Source organism: Triturus cristatus, chromosome 7, assembly GCF_964204655.1.
Source record: "Triturus cristatus chromosome 7, aTriCri1.1, whole genome shotgun sequence".
Lineage (NCBI taxonomy): Eukaryota > Metazoa > Chordata > Amphibia > Caudata > Salamandridae > Triturus > Triturus cristatus.
Window position 1 is genome coordinate 352,984,425 of NC_140590.1, and position 17,374 is coordinate 353,001,798.

A 17,374-nucleotide genomic window follows, 5' to 3' on the forward strand; every position below is an offset into this window, starting at 1 on the left:
AGTGTATATTTTATCTTTGAGCATATTCCGGTGAGGAATGTTATTTTAGTTTACAGATGGGAGACCAGGAGAGCAACGGCTGTTTCGTTTTAATTCGTTAGATAACATATTTTATATGCAGATATTTTTAATTTCGGTATGACATAATATACTTGTGTATGATGTGACGTGTGAATGCAGGAATAATTCAAAAGTGCTACTAAACTCAACCACCGGGGAGCCAAATTGTGATTACAATTAATTGTTCATATTGATCAGTCTTATTAAATTGTGATTGCTTTGAATAACTGCACAATAATGTAACACTACTTGCAAAGTACATGCAGACATCAGGTTTCAACGCTATACTTTGGTCACCTGTCTTGTATAGCACAAGTCAATCCAAACTCCTGACTCTTTGTCACAGGCACCCGACCTTAGCCCACGAGGCACAGTAAGGAATCCTGACCTTGGTGACATGTATCACTTCACATGTACAGATGACCAACAACACAGTGCAATATCACACGTACATCCCTGCTCATGGAGGGGTGGCGTGGCTGGCTACAAGGGACCGTGTAGATCCCCCAAACACACACACAGCACTGACAGACATGTGCTGCACCCCCTACAGGGATGTTTTAAGGCATGGGCAAGGTGGGCTCTGGCCCAGGGCCCCAGCCTTTTAAAGCGGGTGGGGGGGTAGGGGGTGCTGAAAGAGTCAGCTCTGTTCTTCAGAGTCTTGCCCTCACGACCGTGACATTTTTTTTAAACACAATGTTGTAAATAGCGTTTTTCTATCATTCATTTTTAATGTGTAAGAGGAGTCTATTACAGACATTTTGCAGCCAAAAGTTGTTTATGCGTCATGTAACATCCATATAAAAAGTTATTTTATATCAATACAGGACCTCGCATGTGAGAAATGGGAGGGTGTGAAACAGATTATTTGCAGTAATATTAGTGAAGTGCTGTTGTGTTACATACTGTAAACACACATCACTATCCCTGAATATAATATGTACACACATTTAGTATTTTACCAAAGAAGGCATGAAAGAGCTGAGACTGGATCATAAAATCAAAGCTGGTCCAAACAGGGGCCCCCAAAATACATTTGGCCCAGGGCTCTCAAAATCCTTAAAACATCCCTGACCCCCTTCTACCATGTACGCTTTGTCCTTAGTATCTTCAGTGCACAATACATACATAATGCATATTTCTATGTTCCTTTCTGTCTTTGGGGAACTCTTCTGCCGTTCGTGTAAATGACACGGTCACATGATGTGTCAGTTCTGCCCCTAACCACAATCTGCACAGTGGGCTAGAGTTGAAAACTTCGCTCCAAGATTATCTGAGGAAGTGGAAGAGTTCCTCTTCTGCAGAGACTGCTTCTTAGACTCTCCCAAGAAACTCACAGCACTGATGAGCAGCAGACAGACAACATGCAGAGGGCTGTGCGAAGGTGTTTCTTCTGTAAGTAGTCCCTATATTCACCCTTCTCATTGAAAACATTCATCACAAGAGTAACTAGACATTCCTATGCATTTGGCAGTGAAGAGAGAAAACCAGTCTTAAGTAGAAAGGCCTTAGGTAGAAAGCACAACAAGCTCTTGAGTTAGCGAACATGGTACAAATGTGGGAAGATCTCTTTTACTCCAACTACCTTGGTTTATTTGACTATTAAGTGAGTCTGGGGGGCATGTTATATTGAACCAATGGTGTTAATCTTGGCTCTTATAGAGAATTTATTAGAATGTCAAAACATAACATAGATGAAAGTTGGAATGTATCGGTAGCAAGGACTTAGGACTTAGTACCAATATTTGATGATATAATGGAGAGAAGTTAAATAAAACAGTATTTCTTTAGGGGAGAACCCCCAGAAGGCACAGAAAGAGTGGGAAATAAATAAAAAACAAAGCATACTCTGACGAGTCCTGTTCCACACTCCTCTCATCATGTACACAGCAGAACTTGGTGCAGCTAAGGTAGGTGTTCAAAAAGATACTTGCAGACAGAGCCCTATGCACAGGTCTCCATAATGCTGGACTGGGTCTAAAATGGAGAACTGCCATCTGTGCTCATAGCACCACTGAAGAATATGCTGCAAGTCCCTCGCCCTGCAGGAAAAAAATGAAAAGAGAGATTCTGAGGGAGAAAGATTCAGTCATGCACTCGTTGATGAGATAGACAGAGTGTGGAATGAAAGTTATCATTTGGAAGCAAGTCCACAGTACCTTCTGCGCAGGCAGTCAGCAGCATAGCAGCCAGGGGTACGGCCACAAGGTGACTGCATGTTACAAGCATGTAGAGAGATTTATTGAATAAGCAACATTAAATATAATAAAACAATGCTATATGCAGAGATGTGAACTTTGAGAATTGACCACATGTAAACGATATAATATAAATATTGCAGACAAAAGTTAGTGTTTAAGCAAAGAAGAGCAATGTGAGATCAGGTAGTAAGCATTCTGAAAAAAGGTAGAGAAGGAGAAAAGCATGGGAAAGGGAGAGAGAAAGAATAGAAGAGAGGAAAAGACAATATACAAAATCAGCTTGTAACCTTCAAAAGTATGCAAAGGAAAAATCATTGAATACAACAGAAAAAAGAGCAACTATGGCAATGTTAAATAATAGGTGTTTACTAATTATGAGAATAAATTGCAAGGTATAAATTGCACAGTTAGGTGAGAGGAGAGGAATCGGTCCCTTTAGCAATTTAAGACAGATAGTAATTGGCATCCACAAATGATTATGCTTGACAGACAACTGTAATGAATCAAGTTTGTAGATATCTAGTCTGTGATGATGGCAGATATAATTTCATCACGTTTAAAGGGTAATATTATTTGTAGATTTCTAGTTTGATGTAATAACAGAAATGGCGATGGAGAGCAAAAGATCAACACATTTCCCAAGCATTCTATTAGAAATCCAGACGTCATGCAAGCTGCCCAGGAACAAAGTCATATGAAAGGGGAAGGTGGATTTGGGTGAATGCCTTAATGTGGCTCCATACCAAAAGCCAGAAAGTGGAAAGAGCTGGACAAGAAAAGAACATGTGGAACTCTGTACATGATTGACTGTTTCAGTGCCAGCAAATGTCTTGGCATGCACGTTTCAGCTTAAAAAGACGAAAAGGAGTATAAAAAAGTATGTTGTAAAAAAGTATAAGATTTGAGAGAGGCTGCCAGTGCGAACAGTGGAATATATTTTCCATGCCAAAAAGAGGTCGACCAAACAACACCTAGATCAGACTCCCACAATGATTCTGTAAGCATTTGGGCCCCATCTGAATGAGGTGCTCTTAGGATTTAGTTTATGCATGCCGCTCTAGGGTGGGTCGGGGGAGGAGATGAGCCGGGTTGGCAGTTATCATGAGAGAAGTGATGCGTGAGTGTATCATATATTAGATCAGTGATTTCATAAAACTGGGAACCCATGCGAACTGGGAGATTGTTATAGAGGATAACGTGTAAAACAGAACGAGTGAACCTGAGTGGTATAACTGTGAAACCTTTATTTATCCTTGCCTTCCCTCATAGAGTCCTACCTCATCGGTTAAGTAGATTACTATGCCAAATAGGACTGCTGAAGGATTGATTAATGGGGGTTAGCGGTGAAACAAAAGATAGTTTCAATAATGTGCATGCATAAGAAACAATATTAGGTAACCAACATTTGGGAGGGTTAGACATGAAAAGAATGCATTTGTGAGAGAAAAGTGATAACAAAGCCTGTTCCAGAAAGAACCACAACTATGAGGAACATCAGGTGGTTTGATCATATACATTTGTATTTGTTTGATGTCCAAAGCCCTATGGTCATTAAGAAAATCAGGGAACTTAACGCCTACTAGAGACTTACAAAGTTTTTGTTTTGACAGAGAGATTTAAACAGGTTTACTATACCAAAGACATTTGGAGAGGATCTTATTGATTAAGCGAAAGAACCCTTTCAAAATCATCTTTATAGGAAGCATCATGAGAAAGTACAGTTAGAATGTGGGTTTTCAGTAGTAGTAAATATGCATCTACCACTGGCAATAAAGCCACTAACACAGTCTAGGGCTCAGTACACGTCACAAAATATTCCCATGCTCATCCCTTAGTAGCTTGGCTGCGAGCAGGCTGGCTTAACTTAGAAGACAGGTATGCAAAGCATTTAAAAACACCAATACCATAAATAATTAAGACACAAAACATAACAAAAATCCCACACCAAGTAATATAAATGAGAAATATTGTTATCTTTAAAATAACACCAAAACGACAAAAATCCAATGTAGGGAACCAGAGATATACATTTTTAAAGATGTAGCACTATTTCACACTTAGAACCTATAGTGCCACTTTGGGACATCTGGTCATGCTTGATCAGGACAAAGTCAAAGTTTCAGGCTGACCGCGATGGAGTCCTGCTCAGATGCCCCTCGTGGTAGGCTTTGTCAAGATTTTACCTTCTGACTTAGAAACTTTTCTGGAGGTTTTTCTGCTGGGGTCCCTCGATGCCCTTCACCAGTCCAGATTCCGTGAGGGTTTGCCGGCTTGCTTTCCAGGCAGCTCCTGGTCAAACCCTGAAAGTCGGACCTCCGGAGGTTTTCAGTAGGACGTACCAGCAGGTCAGGCCAGTTTGTGGTTGAAGGTGGCCGGCTTGGCTCTTGCAGTTGAGTCAGTCCCCTTATGGAGCTTTTTCCCATAATTGGTCAAAACTTCTGGAACTTTTACCTGAAGTTCCTCTTTGGGTCCAATGTGTCCAAAGCCCAATTGAAGAGTCTGGAATCTCCAAGATGGTCCTTGAAAGGTTGGGACCACGATTCCCACAATGCACTTTGACAAAACCCTCACAAATCCACTGGACACACTCCAGTCAGGAGATTCTTGGTTGTGAAGGTCCAGATTAGCTATGTTAATCTGTAACTTGCAGCAGTGGTGGCTGGTGACATTTGAACGTGGTGAGGCGTAAACTTTGTCGGAGTGCACCGTGGCGAGCGAGTGCAGCGAGCGAGCCCGAACATCTTCAGCTTCTCCCCCGACAAAATTTTGAAAAAGAGTGGGTAAATGGTGCATTTTCAAGCAAATTTGAGAAGCAAGAAGCAATAGTGAAAGTGCAGTTATCACATTATTAAAGGGATGTCATATTTCCCTCTGCCTTTCCACATAGGGGCCGATTCCGATCTCGGTCAGAAAGCACTTTGACTGACCCAGATCCGGGGTGTTTCCCGACCGATCCGAACTCCTGCAGTCCGACTGTGCGAGTACGATGCGGCCGTATGCTGTCAGACTCGGTTCGGTCGGACTCCAATAGAAGTCAATGGGAGCCGGTCGTACGACGTGTACATGGGCTCCCATTGACTGAATGGGTACGTCGCGGACAAGTGCCACCCTACAGTGGGTACGTGTCGGTGCCATCCCATCCGCACCGTACATGCCTGTGTTGGAGAGACCCATGGGTCTCCCCCTGTGTCCGAGTCATAAGGCTGCGGATGACGGGGGGTCCGACGCGGACCCCCGAAGTCCAACTCCGGGAGCTATTGCGAGCCGGACGCTCCGACTTGATCTGGCTGTCCGAATCGAGCATCGTACTAGCTCGGTCGTGAAACATCTCCATTGCGCGCCACGGTTTGCTTGTGACCGAGTCGTATGGAGCGGTTCAAACCCGGAAACGATTCGGATGGAGATTTTGTGCTTGTTCGCATCGTAGTTTGACGCCCGGACCCCTGTACGACTAGGACGGAAAATCAGCCTCTGAATCGGATCCGCTAATGCCGATTCGGTGCCCTTCCGACCGAGATCGGAATCGGCCCCTAAGCCTGTAAAGAATTATCCCGGAGGTGAGTTTGAGTCCTTCCCCTTTTTACTTTTATCAGTCTCCTATTACAAAGGCAGCGATTAAGATTTTTATAAATATTAAATCTTTTCATCCATAAACTCACTCCTTTTCTTTCCTACCCTATTTGGGTAAATCCTCGGAAAGGTGAATTCCTGTTAGTGCAACAGTCTACTGTCAAGCAAGCTTTCAAACCATAAGCAATTTAAAGATATATGAAAGGTCTGGATCTAGGAAAACCAGATTACAGTTGTCAGGATACAATGCACCAAAGAGCAGGAAGCCCTGTGGAGCAAACGAGTGTGAGGTGTGTTTGAATAGCAAATGACTCCAACTTCCTGCCATGCTGTGTATAGATGTTTAAATATATGTGCTTTTGGAAATGTAGTTGACCACTGCGAAGGCCTAAGGTCCTGTAACGCTCATCATTATATCTGCACATGATTGGGAAATGTGCTTTGGCACCTCTGGAGACCCAATAGTTTTTTTGTACTAAAACCTCCGCAAACAATTTCTCTTTTACAATGAAGGAAAACATTATGATAAATTTGTGCCAAAGCAACAAACACCATCAAATCAGGCAAAGCTATAGAAATGCAGAGATTAAAGTGCGCTAGCGAACCTTATGCTTGCAAGCAGTGACCGTGAGCTATAGACCCCATATGCACAGCATTCGTGTGCTGTGGGATGTGGTTCCTGACATTTTCTCAAATACTCGGAACATTAGTGTTACCCATCTTGCATAGGACAGAGAGAAAAGAGAATGACGGAGACCGGGTAATAATCACACCATCCTAAAGCAAAGTAACTTGTGGCATGCAACACTTTTCAGTTCTCTTAAAATGCCAGCTTGTATAACTTTACTATGCAAGCTCCTAGCCCTCGGGTTTCTATTTTTACAGGTTTTCCCACTAGTACACATATAACATTGGGTTTCCTTGAGTGTATTCACTTTTTAAATTGGAAAAATACGAAAAGTAGTTCTTCTTTTGTGTAACCAGTAGCAGTCCGTGGAGGGAGTGACGGTGGGGCAGTGAGGCGGGGCGGGGGAGGGGCAGGGTGGTGAAATGTAAACACCGGAATATGGATGAACGGAGGACAGTGCACATTTAAATAAATAAAACGAATTCCTTTGCGCGCGCTGCATCGCAAAATGCTATGCAGCGCGCGCAACGAAATTCGTTTTACTTATTTAAATGTGTACTTACCTCCGTTCATCCATATTCCGGTGTTTGCATTTCACCACCCTGCCCCTCCCCCGCCCCGCCTCACTGCCCCACCGTCTTTCCCTCCACGGACCGCTACTGTGTGTAACTAACTCTCCTTGCTGTCGATCATCGCTGCTAGGCCAACATCTATGCACAGCAACCTTACTGCAAATTGAATTAAAAAAGAATGAGATTTCCATTTAAAAAAAAGCTAAGGTGCACCTGTTTCAATTGCAAATGTGAATATTTTCAAATGTCTGTTTGTGTGCATTATACAGGACTGCATATGGTGCTAGATTCTGGCCAGCATCTGAGTTAGAGTGTACAAAGGTGACTTTTTTTTTAACATAAAACAAAACATAAATATTAACAACGATAAGCATAAATATGGAAGAATACAGAAAGGTAACAAAACAAATACATATTACAAGCAGTATCCCTACCTACGAACTAAATGGAAGAAATCATGTGGCTCCGACTGTTTTTCTTTTTTTGGCTCTATTTCATCTTTTTTGTCAAGCTGATTCAAGGTTGTAGAGCCTGCTTCAAATATTGTCTGCTATCAGCACTCACAGAAAAGTCAAGATTTTTTATCTTTCATGAACTGAAATGTCCCCGGGTAAGTTACACGACTCTGCAGATTCCAATGCTTTCTAATTCTAAAATGAGTATTTCGTAGCTTCGTTAATCTACATTTAGCCTCGGATTTAGTACACACGCAGAGAACGGACCTGAACATATTCCAATCAATCCCCGTGAAGCCCTGTACCCCACCTGCCTCCTAAATACTGGACTGACAAAGAACGAGATGTGCAGTGTAAAGGAAGCTCGATCTCCTCACACCCTTACTCCACAACAACGCTTGCATACACTTCCCTCAGATCATTGCTGCGACAAGAAAAGCCTGCAGTACCCACACGCACACAAACAAACACCGCATCTCATCAAAGTGCTCTTTTCTGTGGACATACACGGCACGTCCCCAGGACTGTGGCTATCCCAGCCGGCTGGAGGCTGCAAACAGGCCGACTGTTTCGATGACAGTTTGACCTTCCCAGACCGGCGGCAGGGGTAGGTGTTTCGGCGCAGTGACGCTGATCTACAGGATAATTATCCTTGATGTGTCATTGCCCCGCTGGTACTGTTGGGGCAAGGAATAAGGGTTTAATTGATTACCCCCTACAACTCGTAGGTACTTTCCCTAAATAACTCACATGGTAGGTAGATTGCGTCAGTCACTAACCACAAGGTGTAGATAGTCTTAACATTGGTCCTGATGAATTGCTGTTTGATCTTTTAGACGCTGTGGCAAGAAACATGTTGACCGTAATAGAGTAGAGCATCAATGAACTAATACATTTAAGATAGAAGTTGCCACTCTAGTTTTATTTTAATCAGGTAGGAGTCATTCTATTAAAGTGCTGCTTTGGACAACCTAACCTGTTTTAAATTGCACCTACACTACAAAAGATCTCACCCACACCTCACCATACGACAAGGAACAAAAGATCTCCGCCAAAGAGCCCCATCATGGGGTGCCTGTCGGGTATTGCAGTGCCGACCTGACGAGGAGCAGTCCAGATGATGAAGCATGACACCAAGCTGGCTGGGTGTGTGAGGGCACTAGCTCCGAAAGGAGGAATTCTCCTCCTCCACCTCCATTTACCTTCCTACAGGATACCTTTTCCTAAAGGGAAGTGAACACTGCCCAACTCTCTGTACTCACCCTCTTGGGTGTCCCTCCCCTAGGAACTGCATACCTTTCCTGTTTCTGGTTCACTTGGGAAAGTATGCTGGACCTGACCAAAAGCCCTTTCTAATCTCCTTTGTTGATAAAAAAAAGTTTGAGGGGGTTACCTCAAACCGAGCACTGCTTTTTTAACTGGGCAAATGTGTTTGACGGCACAATTTGCCATAGTCACTGACGAAAAAGTGATAGTTTCAAAGACAGAGCTGAATAGAATTTCATTAAATATTCCTATATTGACAGGTCTAGCACAACAACACGAGCAATGTCTGTCTGCATAGGCAAATCAGGACTGCCCAGTCAAGAAATGCGTGGGGCGAGAACTAAATCCCTCTATTTTTATTCTTATACTTCAATAGCCCCTCCGTAGTTTACGACCATTTCCAGAGGTACAGTACATTTCTTTTTGCTGTGAAGACACAATGTATTTTTTAAATTTCCTTTGCTACTGTAGTGGGTGCTCATTTAAAGCTATTTATTCCAGGTGTTCTCCCGCTAACGCTGGGCGGCATTTACACTGAGATATGATTCGAGCACACAAACGATGAAACACATCACAGGGAATCCCGTTGACTGTGCCATCCCTTCACTGAACATCTTCAACACTACTTTTTGTTACACTGCAAACTCGCATGGAAGCGTTTTCTAAACGCGGATCGTCATAATGCTGTTGTTGGAAACCGAGGTGTAGGGATGGCATGTGTCTGGCATGCCACTGGTGAATGGACGTCTGCTGGAAACACAGCAAGAGTGACACTAGTCCAGTCACGGCTCACAATGGTGGCGGGGGTTAAACGGTGGTGGGGGCCGGAGGGGGTGTTTAAAAATAAAGTTGAAAAAAAAAACGTAAACTTACCTGACCGGGCGGGTCCGCGCCGCCTCTGCTGTCTGCTCCTAGGCCGGGGTCCGTCCGGTGCATTGGAATGGCGCCTTCTCAACCTCTTGAGTGAGTGACTGGCAACCCCTGGCTCTCAGCCAATCCAGATGCTGCTCCAGCAGTGCCAGTATTGGCTGAGGGCAGGGATACTCCCTGCCCGTTAGGAGACCGGGGGCTGCGCATGAAGCAACCCTCGGTCTCTTATGGGGAAGGCTAGTGCGCATGTTCGGGCTGATCATAAAAATTATCAGCCCAAAAATGAACATGCGCACTATTACGCTGTCCACTCTCACTCAACCCGGAGAGTGCTGCCGCAGCCCCACCCCCTTCAGCGTCCGTGTTCTACTTCTGACGCTAATTCCAATCAGGAGCCTGATTAATGCAATTAGCGTCAGAAGTAGAACGATGGGGCCGTGGCAGTAGTGGGGCAACGCCCCAACGCCCCCAATGGACGCACCGCAACTGACTTGCAGGGAGTCCATTCTTTATGTCTCTGGCAGCACGGTACAACAAAGTGCTGTAATTCCAGATAATGCAGCAGGAGCAGTCCGTCAGAATGCAGGGGCTGATAGTGCAAATCAAGTTTACAGCTTGGCAAGCCTTCTTCTTCTTTTAGTTTCAAGCAGCAGATTTGAGAGGCCTTGCACCTCTCACATATTTATTCAGTGTTCTCTGGGGTCAAGCAGGAGATCACTCCTGCTCAATGAGGTGCAATGCAACACCTCAGAGCATGACAACTTCCTCCAAAGTCTGCAAAAGACACACAATTGATGGATGGAATGCAGAACAAATCAAAACATTCACTCCCAGTCACGAGAGCTGGGTTAAATCTATCATTCTTTTGCTCACCATTTCACCCCAGTTATACACTTTTCAGGTCTGAACCTCTTACACATAGATTAAAATCCCTCCACTGGCTTCCAATAGGAAAAAGAATAAAGTTTAAGGCATTGTGTCTAGCCTACAAAGCCTTGCATGGGATGGGTTCGCAGTTTTTGAAAAAACGTCTAAAACTGAATGAGCCTTCCAGAACCTTGAGATCCAGGCAATCAAAACTTATACAGGTGCCAAAATACATACAGGTCAGGTGGGGGGGAGGAAGCTTTCTATTGCACGCAGCTAGGGCATGGAACATGCTTCCAATAACAATCAAGAACAGCCCATCTTTGCTTTCATTCAGGAAAGAGATAAAAACTTGGTTATTCAACGTTGGCTAGTTACATAGATTCGGCAGCTCTCCGTGTCTCTGCATCTTCCTAGCGCCAAGACGCCCATGGGCAATCGTGCGCTTTATAAATATTCAAATCAAATCTATCAAATCATACCTAGCCATATGCAAATCAGTCTTGACCCTGTGCCTCATGGGAACAGTCCAGCCTGAACTGCCAAGCCAGGTCCTCCCTGGATCGGAAACAAGCATCCTAGGGCCGGTTCTCTTGACTGTGGGTGAATGTTTTGATTTGTTCTGCATTCCGTCCATCAATTGAGTGTCTTTTGCTTCCTCCAAAGTGTGGCATAATCTTCTCCCAGAAAGTACTATTCCTCCAAGATTCAGTATGGCTGAATTCTCAGCAGAGGTGTAAGAAGTAGCTAGAGCAACCTCCAGTATGGCTCATATTCATAGGCTTCCTCCCCCTATCATCTGCAAATCCCTGCATTAAGCTTGCCATCTGGGGGGTCAGAGGAACTGGGGGGTAGATGGACCTGGAATTCTCTGCCTGTCCTATTACTTCTTTGAAGCTCATGCTTTACAACCCCCTCCTCTCTGCTCTGGCATTCCTGAATAGCAGAGCGCTCTCTAACAGTTAGACTCTCTCTGGGTGAGCCCCTTATCACTACATCAAAGCAGCCTGGCTCATAAAGTTTACTCTGACCATTCAGGGGAGACCACAGGAAGGCTGAATTTGCACTTACAGACAACAAAATCTCATAACTTATTTTCTGTACATTTCAGGATAACTTCAACAATAGCCTATTGTTTGATTTATCAATTACATTCTACTAAATCCTTGAATGATATTTTCTTTAAATCCTGGCGATAGTTATGCATTCGTAAACTATTATCATTTTGTCCTATAGGGCTAGGCATCTACAATGGGGGAACTGCAATGTGCAATTTCTCCATCATCAGGGAATATATATAATCTTTTATAAGGCCCCTGCTTATAGTACAGGACCCCCACCACGGGAACACCTAGGGGAGACATGTGGGGTCCTAAATATGCAAATATAGTGTAGATCCTTACTCCACAGTGCTCCTAGCACCAAAGTCGACTTTACTACAATGGGGGAGTGAAATGTGTAATTTCTCTATCTCTGGGCATATACACATCTTTTATAAAGACCCTCCTTATAATGACATGATCCCCGGGACACTTAGGGCAGACCCTGGGAGTACCTAAAATGCCAACATATTTTAGTTTATCACTTTTTAAGTACCCCTACCACAAAAGTTGAGTTTGGGCACAATTTACATCTAAAAGCAGTGCTACAACACAGGGATGCTTTTAAAATGACCTCAGGCTCTCAGCAGTGCACACATGCAAGTGCAGAAAGGGCTGCTGGCCTCTAAACTGCCATGCCCTATTACATACTAGGGACCTATAGGTAGTTTTAATTCCTCTTCCTGCATATTTACTAGGGATTTTCAGGGTAGGTCACCCAATTATAGGTGTACCCTAGCATATAGTATACCCTCATGTGTGTGTTTTTCACTGGGTATTTTCAACATGGCACTGGCCCATGGCTTGCCCAGAGAAGACCCCAGGGAGTCAGAAAACCATCATCTAGGGTTCTCAAATGGGACAAAAGGTGGGGCAGCTCTGAAAACATGTCCTCATTTCCAACATAAAATTGATAATGGGAGGAGGTTCATTTTGATAGTGTCTAGATGAGCCCACCAGGAAAGGTACAATGGACACTATTTCTGAGAAAAAGTTAGGAGTTCATCTGGTAGGGCATCTGAGTAAATGTTTTGTGCTTTCTTAAGAGTAGTCAATGCCAAATGCCTCAACATTTGTAGGAGTTCCATGATAGGAGTGCATTAGCAAATATATGTTTGGTACAATATTTGTTCAATTGCAGTACCTCTGTTTTGTCTACATTAAGTTTATATCCAAATACTCCGGAAAAGAGGTGGAGTTCATGGAAGAAAGCAGGGAGAGAACGGTGTGGGTGTGACATAAATAAAAGAACGTCATCTGCATAAGTTGCGAACTTTATGTGGATGTCCTTAATTTTGAACCTAGAAAAGTCATCTGAAGCCCTGAGATAATGGAGAAAAGGTTTCAAGTCTAGAACAAATATCAAAAGAGAAAGCGGGCATCCCTGACGAGTTCTTCTGTTCAAAGGAAAATAAGGAGAGAGTATACCATTAACTACTACATAAGAATGTAGAGACAAGTATAATAAGGAGATAAATCGCAAAACGTTAGGATCAAATCCTTGCCATTGCAGAGCCTTCTTTAAAAAGCACCAATCGACCCTATCAAAGACTTTTTCTGCATCTAAAGATAACACTGCCAAAGGATCATTTAACTTATGAGCTTTATTAATGATGTTTAAAAAAGTAAGAGAATTATCTGCTACAGTCCTATGCGGAAAAAAAATCAGATTGGTGGACATCAATGAGGCCATACATTAGAGGAAGTAGGCGAAGAGCCATGGCCTTAGCGTATATCATGCAATCTGTATTGATTAAAGAAATAGGTCTGAAATTCTTGCATTGAGTGAGGTCTCGATCTTTTTTTCAGAATTGTACAGGTCGTAGCTTCCATAAAGGATCCAGAAGAGGATTTTAGAGCATTGAAGTGATTAAATAATTGAAAGAGTTTGGGATAAAGTAGTTTAGCAAAATGAAGATAAAACTCAACAGTAAAAATGTCTGGACCTGGCACTTTACCTTAAGGAATAGTTCTCTCAGTATAAAGTGATTGTTCTAAAATAGAGAGATCTGGCAAAGGTGAAAATCTAGGTGTAAGAAGGTTAAGATTATAGAACCAATTATTAAGAGACTCGTCCAATGGCATGGTTTCAGGAGTATATAGGTCTTTATAATAAGAAGCAAAACATGCTGCGATGTTGACATCTCTAAACGTCTTGTCTCCAGAGTTAGTAACGATGGATTTAATAGACAATTTTTCCTTCCTGCACTTAAGTATCATGCTAGAATGGAGCCAGCTCTATTGTTACTGCCATACTATCTGACGTTTAGTTTGAGGAGTGTACTGCATGCCCGTTCAGTTGTATACTTGTTGAATTCAATCCTGGCCGTAACTAAGGCATCAAGATGCATATGACTCTTTTTGCTTGTGTAAAAGCTATGTTTGAGTAGCTTTAGACATTCCTTACAAAATTATATGGCATTTGACCATTTGCCTCAAGTTGGAAAAAGTAAAGGCAGTATAAGAAGCGAGAAGGAGGCGTCTGAGAGTAGTGAATTATTAAACCTCCCAGAGGATTCATTAGGTCTGCCAACCAGAATATCAGAACTGGGGCATGGCCCAGATTAGAATGGAGCCAAAATCTGAATTAACAAGATGCTGTAATAAGTTTTTACTAAGAATATGTAATCAAAGCGAGATTGAGGATGATTGGTGGGAGAATAAGAGTATTCTAACAGCTTGGAGTTGTATAATCTCCAAGAGTCGGAGAGTAAGTGTTGGGAAACCAATGTTTAAAAGGCTCTATGAGAAGCATGGGTAACAAAATGTGAGGTAGATTTCCTGTCAAGGGATCAAGAGCTTGATTAAAGTCACCTCCCACCAGTAAATTATCAGTAGTTTGTTCAGAGGTAGTGCGATAAAGCGAATGCCGGAAATTTGGTTCTGGGTGGTTTGGACCATCACTGTTGAGTGTGACTAGTAGCCAGGGGCCCTCTGAGTCATGGTGCTGAGATAGTGTAGTGATGTTAAGAGACTTATGAAATAGAATTTTGACACCATGCTTAGTGGAATTGGAGAGAGAAAAGAATATTTTACCAACCCATTGTTTTTTAAGTTTAACAATTTCCAATTCATAAAGATGCGTCTCCTTTAGTAAGGCCATTTGGCATTTCAATTGAGCTAGATGAGACAACACACACTGTTGTTGTTTAAAGGGGCTCTTTAGCCCCTTGGCATTCCATGCAACTGTTCTAAGTTGCCTAACATTGAGACAAAAAATAAGCATCTGCTTATTCTTAGAAAATACAAGGTATGATATTGTTAAAAAACAGAGGAGAGAAAGAGAAGAAAAAGGAGAGGTGGGGAGTAACGTGGAGGAAAGCAGCATCCGTAAAACTGATTTAGAAGGATTTGGCATTGCAATGACAACTGTCAATGAATGCTGAGATAGTAAAATAGATAAGCTAACACCCTGAAGAGCGAAAGAACAGTTGAACAGTTACAAGAGACAGGTGATTTGCAGCATAGCAAAGAGGGGGGAAAAACAGGGAAGAAATACATATAGGAGCAGAATAAAATACAGCAACCAGGTAGGATGAACCTGAAATAGAACTGTAAAAACAATAGCATATAAACATAAATATCTAACATTTACAACGTAGGACCGGACTAAAGAACATGGAGATGGAGATGGACGATGGAAATAATGGAGACACAACACGTAGATGAGGAATACATGTAAGATTCTATTCCAAGATAAAGGAAGATTGGGAAAGAAAAAAAAGAACAATCATTGAGAAGAATAAATTATGCAAAGATGATTTAAACTAGAAGAAAAAATAAAAGATAAGGCACAATGTGAAAATGGCTCAGAGGTATATTGTTGCTATACTCCAACACGTAGATGAGAGTAAAGCTGGGGGATGGCTCAAGGCTATCAAGAAAAGTTATAACCACCAAAGGGCTGAAACAAGGATGTGTCCTGGCCCGCACCTCTTTAACCTCTTCATGGCAGACTTGGTACCAAAACTTAATAAGATCATATCTCATCCACCCAAATTAGGTACTCTATCATTATCCTACTTATCATACATGGACAATGTCGTCTTGATGAGCCTAATTAAGATCGGCTTACGAAGATCACTTGCAGGAATGCTGGAACATATAGCCGATAACAAGCTAGAGATAAACACGGCAAAAAGTAAAACAATGCTGAATTGGAATTGAATAAGGACCTGTGGGAGGAATTACAGAAAGATGAAAAGTCTCCCTACAACCAATATCTAAAAAAAGCATTATTAGAAACTTATACAGGGGAGCTCTGGAAAACCAACTTGTCCTATTCATCTTTGAAGCAAGCTAGAAATAAATCAGCAACATTTCACTCCTTACTATTGGATAAAAACACCCTCAGCAAGAGAAAACATGCTTGGATGGTAATCACCAACTATAAGACACTCATCCCAGCACCGTATCTTAATATCACGTTCTCGGCCCACCGAAAGTTACAACTAATGGCTTTGCATTTAGGCAAAGTGCCGTCCATCGTGGATCAACCAATATGGCTCCACAAAGGGGCTGAAAGAATGTAGATTATGTGGGAGCAGTAAAGATGATTTTGTTCACCTAGTCTGCATAGGTCCTAAATGATCACAAGCACGAGGCACTTTATTAAAACACGCTATGAACACCAGCGGTATAAGGTCATGTAGATCTGCAATTACAGCGGGTTTAGACCCAACAGACACCTCATTGAATTGTCAAATAATAAAGTTCCTTACCGTACATGCGCAAGCATTAAAAAACTAAGATACTAATTAACTGTTTTATAACTTTTTTATATAAAACTAAGTGCAATCAACTGTTAAACAAAATACTTTTATTAATTTTAGGATTTACATAAAAACAAAAACAAAATATTGCAGCTTTCCGTTTTACTGGAAATTGTAGTGTTGTGGTTTTAATTAACTGAAACAATAAAAACTCTTGACTTGACTTGAATAAACAATTGCAAAAAGGAAATCATGTTGGATCCTTCTGAACCTTCTGGAATACCAAAAATATGAAGGTTATTCCCTCTATTGCTATTTTCCACGTTTTCTGTTAGGTGTTTGAGACGAGGAATGCCTTTAGTCATATGAGACACGTCAGGGTTGAAATCCTCAAGGTTACTCACTCGCTGTTCCAATGTGGAAATGGATTGATCATGAGAGGACCATTTATCTTCATAAATTCATTGTGACAAAATATTAGTATCAGCTATGAATCATTTTAGAGCTCGAAGTTCCTCCGTCGTCCTCCAAAGTTAGATGAGTAGGTGATTTAGAGGGGGAATCACGATCCTTTTTTGGATGTTTGACCGAAATTTGATATGGCTCCAGTAGCATGAGAGGAGGGAGAACTCTCCCTTCCAAAGTCAGAAACACTTTCCATGATGATTGGGGAACCCATATTAGTGATTCTTGGTTGAGTTCACAGAGGGCTGATGAAAATTGAAGGCTTGAAGGAGTGGGAAGATTTGCTGCTACTTTGCATTCTGCGAGATCTCCCCATAAAAGGCCACAAATCCAGAAAGGTGAAATAAGGAAAAGCCGGTCACACTGATATTTTTCAAGATGAAGTGGCAGCAGACTCAGCCAGTGAGGTTTATACAATAGAGCTATTGCCTCAGATGAAAGAGCAATAAAGTATTGCCTAGAGATGGAGATGATATTATATATATCAAAATATGGCAGCCAATACGAAATGACAAGTCAAAGTCAGAAAATGTTAGTTTGTGCTCCCAAGATATATATGGGCCAAGGGATCATTATTTAAAGTTATTTTAAAGCCTGATGGTTCCACA

The 17,374-nt window shown here is 42.2% G+C and overlaps 1 protein-coding gene across 1 annotated transcript in view; it reads left to right on the top strand.

The window, feature by feature from the left end:
• The first annotated feature begins 1,401 nt into the window (after nucleotides 1–1,401).
• Nucleotides 1,402–17,374, top strand: part of LOC146809649 (uncharacterized) — a 763,091-nt gene continuing 747,118 nt past the window's right edge. The window contains exon 1 of the mRNA XM_085616508.1: nucleotides 1,402–1,455. Coding sequence (XP_085472634.1) covers nucleotides 1,425–1,455 — 31 coding nt within the window. The 5' untranslated portion in view covers nucleotides 1,402–1,424. The remainder of the gene's footprint in view (nucleotides 1,456–17,374) is intronic.